This window comes from Coccidioides posadasii, chromosome 1, assembly GCF_018416015.2.
Source record: "Coccidioides posadasii str. Silveira chromosome 1, complete sequence".
Taxonomy (NCBI): Eukaryota; Fungi; Ascomycota; class Eurotiomycetes; order Onygenales; family Onygenaceae; genus Coccidioides; species Coccidioides posadasii.
Window position 1 is genome coordinate 2,471,921 of NC_089407.1, and position 9,568 is coordinate 2,481,488.

Consider the following 9,568-nt stretch of genomic DNA (forward strand, 5'->3'; position numbering starts at 1 on the left):
GCTGTTGCCTTTTTCAAGACTCTAGCTTCCACTTATCTAGTGAAGTCACATCTGATAACAATCAAATAATATTGTTCTCAACAGGAAGACATATGCTTGATATCCACCCCAACTTTCTCCCAACAGATAGAAGCTCAGATAGGATGAAGCTCTTTACTTAATCTTTGTGAATCTCTTTATTAATATTGAGAACAGTACTTTATATAAGCAGACACATCTTTATACATTTCTATTCACCAGTATTGAGCTTGTAGAGCAGAGTATATTCTCTCTCACTGTTTATAATTAAATTCATTATGTATTATGTGTAAAATTTATTCATGCTGTTCTTTGTTGTCCACAACATATCTTAGAGGCAATCCAGATCCCACTTATCTAAATAGTTAATCAGCCTCCATCACATATTTAATTATCTTTCTTCAGAATTTCATGTACTCTTTCTCTTCCATGTCCAATGATTTTGATAGGGTGGTTAGATATTGTGCAATCTTCTCCAATTCTTCTGAATATATGAAGTCCAATATCCTAAGGTCTTCATTATCAAGAGCTCAGCTAGCTAAAGCTCTTATAGGGTTCATAAAGGTAAACAGATCTTCATCTTCTTCAGATTCAGGCTATTTCTCAATATCTAGTTCTTGGCAAGATAGTCTGTCAGCAGCTGTGTGTTTTGTTCCAGAAACATGTTTAATAGTAAAGTCAAAGAGATGTATTCAAGCTATTCAATTGATAACCAAAGCTTCTGGAACATCTGTAGCAGTTCCATTAAGTTGGGCAACAAGAGTTTTTGCATTGATTTCCAAAGTAAAAAATACTCTATAGATATGGTGTTGAAATTTCTTGAAGACTTTCAAAACAGCTCTGCATTCTTGTTTGCCAGCATCATATGTTTTCTCTGAATCATTCCATACTCTGAATTCATATCATGCAGGATGTCAAGCTTCTTATTGCTTCTGAATAATGCATTCTCCTCATTCTAATCCACTGGCATCAACAGCCACAGTAATAAGCAAAGAATCTAGTTCATAATTAATTGGAAGAACAATAGAGAATAAACATAACTTTTCTTTCAAAAGTATAAAGATATTATTTTGCTCTTCAGTTCATGTCCATATAATATTTTGTTGAAGCAGATAATGTAAAGGTTTGGTTATCTAACTATAATGCTCTATAAGTATTCAGAAATATCTAGCAAGCTCTAGAAATTCTTGTAATTCTGTAATGCTTGTAGAAGTAGACTAATTTGCAATTTTAGTCATCTTGGCTTTCTCAGGTCATCATCTGTTATAGTTGCAGACCTATTCAACAATATTAACTCCAGACATGCAGAATTGAGATTTGGTGCTGGGGATTCTAGCTTCAGAGATTTTAACAAGCTATAGAATATAGTTCAGATTCTGCAGATAATTATAAACAAATCTTCTTACTTCTGGGAGAACTTCAGTTTCATCTTTGACATGTAATTCTTTTACTCCAAGGTCATCCATAAAGGCTTGAGCAATCTCTGGAAAAATCTTGTGTATTATCTTCATTATCCTGCATTGGGCTTAAGCTGGTGAATTTGTTGCCCCTTGAACTAAAGTTGTATAATGAAAGAGCTCAATAGAGATTGCAATGGCTGTTATATCTCTGCTTTCTTCAGCTAACAGAAAATTATTGTATTCAGAGAATAAGTTGCATAGACTAGCCATAACAACTTCATCAAAGTCTTCAGTGTATTCATCAATATTAGAAGAAATAAAAGTGTTCTGAATAGTAACTTTGTTATACATATATGCTGCATCAACTAAACAATATTTGCCTTTCTGTTTCTTTGTGACCAGAAAATAGGGATTGATATATAAATTATGACAAGACTCCAACATTTTAGCTTCTAACCTGTCCTGAATGATTTTAATTAGCTTATTTTGTAGAGTATGAGAAATTTAGTAAGTCTTAGTCTGCCAAGCCTCATGAAGCTCTGTCTGAATAACCTGGGAAAGCAAGTATTCAGAATGAATACTCTATAGATCTTTGAATGACCAAGCCAACACTTCTTCATGTTTATAAAAAACTGATATGAAAAATTCCTTCTTCTGACTTGTCAGTTTGAATCTAATTTTGAGCTTCTCAATTTTCTTATTTGTTAGTCATTCTCCAACAGAAAAGAGTGCAGTTCTAGATCTAATATAGTTATCAAATTCACAATTAAACACAACACATTTCTTCTCAGGGTAATACTTATTTAAACAAACATCCACCCAATTATTTAGATCTTCTGGCTTGCTTTCATCAGATTTTCCAGATACTAATAATCTTATCTTATCAGCTTTCTGCTTATAAGCAGTGCATACTCTCCAGACCTCTGAAGAAGATGGCCTGATGTTCCATCCACTATTGAAAATATCTATCTGACACAATTTCTTCATAACAAAATTGTGATTTTTGTTCAGAGATGTGTAAATTGATCAAGCACTTTGTGGAATAGGTTTTGAATTAAACTGGAATTTATATCACATGTGTAATATTTGCAGTGAGCTGTGATGCTGTCTGGATTGGAAAGCAGAGATTGGAAAATCTGAACTTCTGATGCAAAATTATTCTTGTCTTCTGATTGGTTTATTTGATTCACTAGTGTGCTGGTCAATCTAATTAAGCTTAGCATGCTTTTGAATTCACCAATGCTGGAATTATGTTTCTTCTTATTGCTGTAATTGCCAACACCAGCATTATTACTAATGCTTCTGACTTTTCTATTCTTTTCAATCTCCTGATCTTCAACCTTCTCATTATTAATTCTTATATCTATCATCTTCATCATATCTTCTTCATTCTTCTCAGATCTTGTATTCACAGGCACCTGCCTGATTAAATGCCTGTTGAATTATTTAAATAATCACTATTCAATTTATCAGTTACATATCTCATGTTGCTTAAGTTTGGCTTAAAGTCTTCAAAAACTAGACAACATGTTTGTTCCTTATTATAAATTTTACAGTTCACTCTACTGTCTTGTAAGATGTTGCACTCCCAACAGGCAGCAAATTGCCAAGATCTTCCAAGAATAAGTTACTGATCCCCTCTCTTGAATATAAGAAAAGAGATATGTGTAATAATATCTTCAATTTGAACAGGCACTTCATTACAAAATATAAAAAAAGAAGTGACTTCTTCTGTTTGAACAACTATAGTTACTTACAGCTTATTTTCCATTGGCAGATTCAATATTTCAGTATACTTCCAAGATAATAAATTGATTTCTGAACCAGTATTAATCAATGCCATTAATTCTTATTGGTTTATAGTGACTGGCACATATAATGAACACATTTCATATGCTGTTTTGGATTTTGGCACTATAAGCTTTGATGTAAGTTGACTGAAATTAATCTTTAGCTCAGGCTGAACTGGTTCAGAGACTTCAACCTTTGCATGACTTTTGCTAGTACTGTTATTCCAGCCTGATCCAAAGAATGCTTGATAAAGCTTTGATGATACATCTATAAGCTTCTTGACTGACAATTTAACTTTTCCATTAAGAATTCAACTCATTAATTCATTAGCATCTGTTGAATCACAGATCTGAGAGAATAAATAATCTGTTGCAGAATATCTTTATCTTTGTTTCTCTATAGACTTGTTCTGAATTTCAGGCTTCTTCTGATTGATAGATTCAATGTCTTCCATAATATTGTTATCAACACTAGCCTGATTATCCTGATAAGTAATAAATTATCTAGTATACTGAGTATGGGGCATTGCAATCTTAGCTTTTTGATTGTTCTCAGCTTTTTCAACTATTTCAATATTGACTGATATTCTTTCTTTCAATAATTCATATTTCTTATCCAAATCAGATTCTTCATCAGATATTAGATATGCAAGTTATTCTGCTTGAATCTTCACACTTGTTGAATTTGTGAGAGATGTCTCTTCTTGCTGATTGATCTTCTTTTTAGGGCTTGTTGACTTCAGAATTGCTCATTCATTCTCTTCTATAAACTGTACAACATATATGTTCAGAATTCCAGGTTTAGAAGTGACAACTTGATAGTTTTGATTCTTAGAGCCCATGCATAAGTTCTCTTTGTCATTAATATGGCAGTATTCATTACTCATATCAGATTGGTATTCATAACACTGAGATTGATGATGTCCAGGTTTTCCACAGTAGAAGCATGAGAGATATATCAAAATTTCTCCAGTTTAAGCTTCTCCTCATCTACAAGCATCACTATAGCCTGTCATAAAAGAGCTATTTCAAGCTAAATAGGAGTTGACTGGCAGTTGAGTATTCTCTTTTGCTGTTGTAGAATTAACAGTCACATTTGTGGAATAATTTGGTATAGGTTTCAGAGGCCCTTCTCTCTGCAGCATATAATACTGGTCAGGATTCTCTTGTATCTGATTTGATTGTACTCTTATGGTCAATGCCAAATTTGTGAACTCATTAATCATCTTTTTAATAGCAACTTCAATATTGATGCTCTCAGAGCTCTTGGCTTTGGATTTCAATTTGAATTCTTCAGTCTTCACAAAACTAGCTGTTTTCTTTAGAGCTTCAACTGTAGGGGGTTTGTTAGTTAATTAATATCACTCATCAAGCTTCTCTATTTTCTTTTATTTCATTTCATCTTCTTTAAAGATCTTCTTATTCCCTTCATACTAGTTGATCAAATCCATGGTCACCCAAACAACTTTTCCAAAATCAATAGATAACATATTATCTGAAAGATTGAGCTTGGCCTTGTCAATAATCTTATTCCAGATCTTCTCAGATAGCCTCTGAAGAAATCAAGACATCTTAGTGAATTTATCAAGCCTTCTATTGACTTGTACTGTACTGGCAATAGTAGTGTATTCTTGAATATAGATGTGAATGTTGTCATCCCAAGCTCACAGTTTCTTTGTAATTGTTCAGAGGTAATTCCAACAGTGAATCTTGTAAGTAATGTCTTGATCATGAAATTCATGAATAATCTCTTTGAAGAATACTTTTCAATTATCTTCTTTGTAGTCTTTCAAGGTCTTCATCTATTCTCCAATCTATATAACACAGTACCTAGTCAACTGTTCAATAATGTTTTTAGAGTTAATTATCTCATAATTCTAGCACATCTGATAAAATCTTTCAATAAACAGGGTAGCATCTCTGCCATCAAACCAAGAGGCATTTGCTGTGCCAGGGAAAGACATAGAAATATGGGAATGAACCATAATTCTCTTGTTCTCACTCTGTAATATAGTTACATATGATTCTGTAGTACCTTCAGCCATAGTTGATTCTGATTCCAATTTCTTGATTTCTTGATTTTTGATCATGTCACACAGTATATTCTGCCTATTAGTCAATATCTTCTAAAAACCTGTTTATCAGGCAAGTTCTAGATAAGAGACATTCAAATCTAAGCTCTTTAATCTTATTTCTAAATAAAAAATCTGATTAGTACTGTGTTCCTAATCTATAAGATCTTATCTTGAAATAGTGTATTGCTTTATGTGTCTCAGAATTTGTTTTTTCTCTTTCTTGACAGTCACCAAATCACTGCATCATCATCTTCAGGTCTTAGCTTGGTCACCAAATAGAGCAGAGTATAATGGAATGCCTCATCAAGATAGGCAAGTTGATTGATATGATGAGAGTATAAGAAAGGTGAAAAATCACAATATAGTAAGAGTATGGTTGAGTAGTAAGTGTAGAGATAGGTATATTCTAACAGACACTTAAGCTCACAAGAAGTAATAGTACTAAAGAGCTCTGTACTAATACAGGCAGCTCAAATAAGAAACAGTAGCAAGTTTCATAAACAAGAAATCTTCATATTCTCTAACTAATAACTAAACTGGTAGTAAGGAACAAGTATGTAGAAAAGAGCAATGGTGTGTGAAGGTAATAAGCAAGATGCAGGGCTACAGGTGGTTTATATAGCTCAAGAATAGTAGCTTTGGGGTGGTTTGTGCCTCAGACCAGAACAACCTTTGTCCTAATAAGGTACTGGAATCCCCACTACACTACACTATCCTTAGTGGTCTTGGTAAGGTTAATTTTAGCAGCAGGATGTTTGATGAAAGTCTTAATAGAATCTGCAACAAGAGCTTTAACAGAGATTTTAACAGAATCTTCAACAAGAGATTTACTATTGTCTTGAATCTTTTGTTTCTTCTTAAGTTCTAGCACAGGGGATTTTATAATACCTACATCAGATAACAACAATAAAGAAGAGCCAGATAAAAACTCATCATGAGACTTTAATTAGTGATGCTTGAACTTATACTTGTGCTTTTTTATTAAGAAAGTTCTCACTTCTGTAAAAGCTAGCATTGCATGCAAGAGAGTGAATAGTTGGTCTGCTATAGAGTCATTTGAGAACCATGGAAATACTCTAAGTCATGAATCAACCAAAGCTATCTTGTCTGAGGAATCCACACACCCTTCAAAGTTCTGAAAGACTGGTAGAGGAGATGCCACATCTAATATCACACCACAATCTTCCTACCCTTTAGCTGATGAGTTCTGTGTATACAATAAGGGAGACAGCCAAAATATTCCCGTGTTTACTGTGGAACTTAAGGCCCCACATAAACTTCTGCTGTCCTCAATCCATTCCACCCTGCAGGACATGGACCTGGATGAAGTAGTTCTGTACAGACCAGATGAACCCAAAGAGATCACAATTCATCAGGAGTTGGCTGCAGTTATTACCCAAGCATTCTCCTACATGATCAAATCTGGGGTAGGATACAGATATGTAAGCACTAGGGAGGCCTTCATCTTTCTTCACGTGGGCGAGGACCTGAGCACCGTGTTTCACTACCTGGCAGTCCCAGGGGATGATGTGGGAGAATCCACTGGATATGCCGGACAAGCCAATCATCCCAATAGGCTGCATCTGACTGCTGTTGGTCAGGTGCTGGCCCTCACAGGCGACGCTGTATCCCCAAAATTGACAAAAGAAAGCCGAGGAACAGCTGAAGTGGTGGGACCTCATCTACAAGGATGAGGCCATCCTTTCTTCCCCGCAAACAATGGCCACTCTAGATTACAACAAAAGAGTAGAGTGGAGTATGCCAGCCACTCTCCAGTGGTAACCAGATCCAAAAGGTCTCCATTTCCAACGCCGTCGCCTTGCAATCCATGGCAGCCTTTGCAAAGCCCTGCTGATAGCAGCGATGAGGATTGTACCAACTTAATGGATTCCCTAGCAAAGCACCGCGTCATTCAGCAAATATTGTGGTTGTGATCCCTCCTTGCCCCAGCGGGATCTCCTCTCAGAGATGCTCCGAAAACAAGGGCAGGTCCCAGCCATACTGCACCCAGAAGTGTCTTCTTGGGCTATCCAATGGGTACGTTTGACTATAGCAAGACGCTAATGCATGGATTCGAAAGCTGTAAGACCAGGGCAAGTGACATCAAATGCACACATACATGCTCTGTGACAAAAGTATGAGGCAGGAGGCTTTTATGGCGACCCCAGAGGAAATCCAGTAGAAATATGGCGACATTCGCCCTCCAATGAGAGTCCTTGTTGTCCTTCCATTTTTGTGTGCTGACTGCAGCTACCCCTCCTGGTAATGTGCGGGGTGACTGTGCCGCTTCCTTTCGAGATCTAATGTGTGGGGAGAATGTGACGTGATGTTCCCCCCTTCCCGGCAACCCAAAGGTATATTTTCCTGGCATATCGTTGGCATCTTACCAGGCAGTAACACCCCGCTTCTGAACACCTATCCTAGACGACAGGCGCTTTAGTATAAATGACGGCTACTTCAACAGCCGTAGTCCCTAATATCCGTGCAGACATCAGCCTGAATTCTTTATCGCCCTTCTATCTAGCGACAAAATAGTGCAATCAAGGTTTGTATCCATCAAAAAGGAGCAAAACACCAATAGTTGACCGCTTCTAGGATGTGTGAATATCTTGTGTCCACCAAACATTATCGTGGCTGTCCAACATCATGCGACACGACGACCAGAACTTTCAATCGATGCCTCGAAGCAAGACAAACTGGCATCGACTGCCCCGATCCTAAGGATATCCCACTTGGTCAATCAACATACCCTGAGCAATGTCCAAACCATCGAGATGAGGGATACAGTCGGCGTTGAGCTTGCTGCGAATTATATCTCGGATGAAAGCCTGCACATGTTCGGCTGAAGCGACTTGGGACAACCAACACTGCTTGATGATCTTGCCGCATGGAATAGCAGAAACATTGGGAAACTCCTTTCTTTTGAAAAGTACTTCCACTTGATCGCTAGGGATCTCTTCGTAGGGGCTGGTTTCTTGAAAGACCTCATAAAGAGTCGACCCGAGTGCAAACAGATCCGTAGCCACTGTAGGCGGGTCTCTCCAATGTCGTGGGAGATAGAATCGAGTTCCCTCACCAGAGGCCGGTTTAGATCCGTCTAGCGAAGAGCCAGAAAAGTCAATAATTTTGATATTGAGAGTCGCGTCCAAGAGGAAATTTCGTGGTTTGATGTCGCAGTGGATTATGCCGTTACTATGCAGGAGAGAGACAGCTTGCGCAATTTGGTATGCCCACTTCAACTTCAGGCTCATCGGAATCGAGCTTCGAGCTTGAATATATGTTTTGAGATCGCCGTTTTTCATGTACTCAAGAATAAGGCCATCCCTGGAGTGACCCAATATCCGTACCAGCCTTTCATGTGGGCCAACGCGATGATAGATACTGGCTTCTTTGGCAATGTCCAGGATGTGGTTTTCCATTTCAGCGTCAGGAAATGGCGATTTGAGGACGGTACCATCATCAAGGAGTTCCACAATCCCAGTTAGCCCACCAGAGATAAATTGTCCTTGAGCATCCCTGCTAATGGTTTCAACCTTTCCGCGTCCAGTTTCATTTGCTTCGTAATCGTATTGAGGTCCCTATTGTAAGCTGGTCAGGAAGGTCTTGCGATAGAAAGGGACGCTCAACCTATACCGCTTCAATATCGTGACAAGTGGGCCAGTGGATCAGGCGTGACAAAGGAGAAATCAACGCAATCTCTATCCAGTTCTTGAGACTAAAACATACTGACAGGCATCGCCGCAGTGTCTGCGACAAGAGCATAAAAGCCATTTGAAACGTGGCGGTTGTCGGTGATACTGCATTGGCGAAGACTGTCGCAATTCTCGCGCAAAAGAGTGACCCATCATGTGATTTTCTGATTGATTGTGATGGAGGACTCGTATGCTTGTCATTCACTAAGCTACCTAAAGGGGAATCTCGGCTAATCTATGTGGGTCACGTGAGTGAGGTGCTAGTTGGATTACCTAACACCCCCCCAATGCAACAAGCTCCAGCAGCGAGCGAAGAGCCACAAAGATCCAAAGCTTCCAGATCCAAATCTCTCAAATCCGCGATAAAAATTAATTACAGAATCCAGATTTATTCCTTCTTTAGGCTTAGCTTCATTCGCCACAATACTGTATTTTTGCTGGCTTCACTGATAAACCTCCATATTTTCCTGTATCAACCTGTCACCCCTATCCTGTTACGAACGCAGACCGAGACCAACGAAGCATCGGACGACGTCGGATGTTCAGGGGCACTCACGTGACCCCAACTCTGAACGTATAAGGATCACACAATT

At 38.0% G+C, this 9,568-nt stretch overlaps 1 protein-coding gene across 1 annotated transcript; it reads right to left on the reverse strand.

Moving 5' to 3' along the window:
* Positions 1 to 7,752: 7,752 nt before the first annotated feature.
* On the reverse strand, positions 7,753 to 9,054 carry D8B26_000674 (uncharacterized protein; the record flags this gene model as incomplete). The annotated part of the gene is made up of 2 exons (XM_003071039.2): positions 7,753 to 8,861; positions 8,917 to 9,054. 2 exons carry the CDS (start codon positions 9,052 to 9,054, stop codon positions 8,001 to 8,003), a joined length of 999 nt encoding a protein of 332 aa, XP_003071085.2. The 3' UTR covers positions 7,753 to 8,000.
* Positions 9,055 to 9,568: the final 514 nt, after the last annotated feature.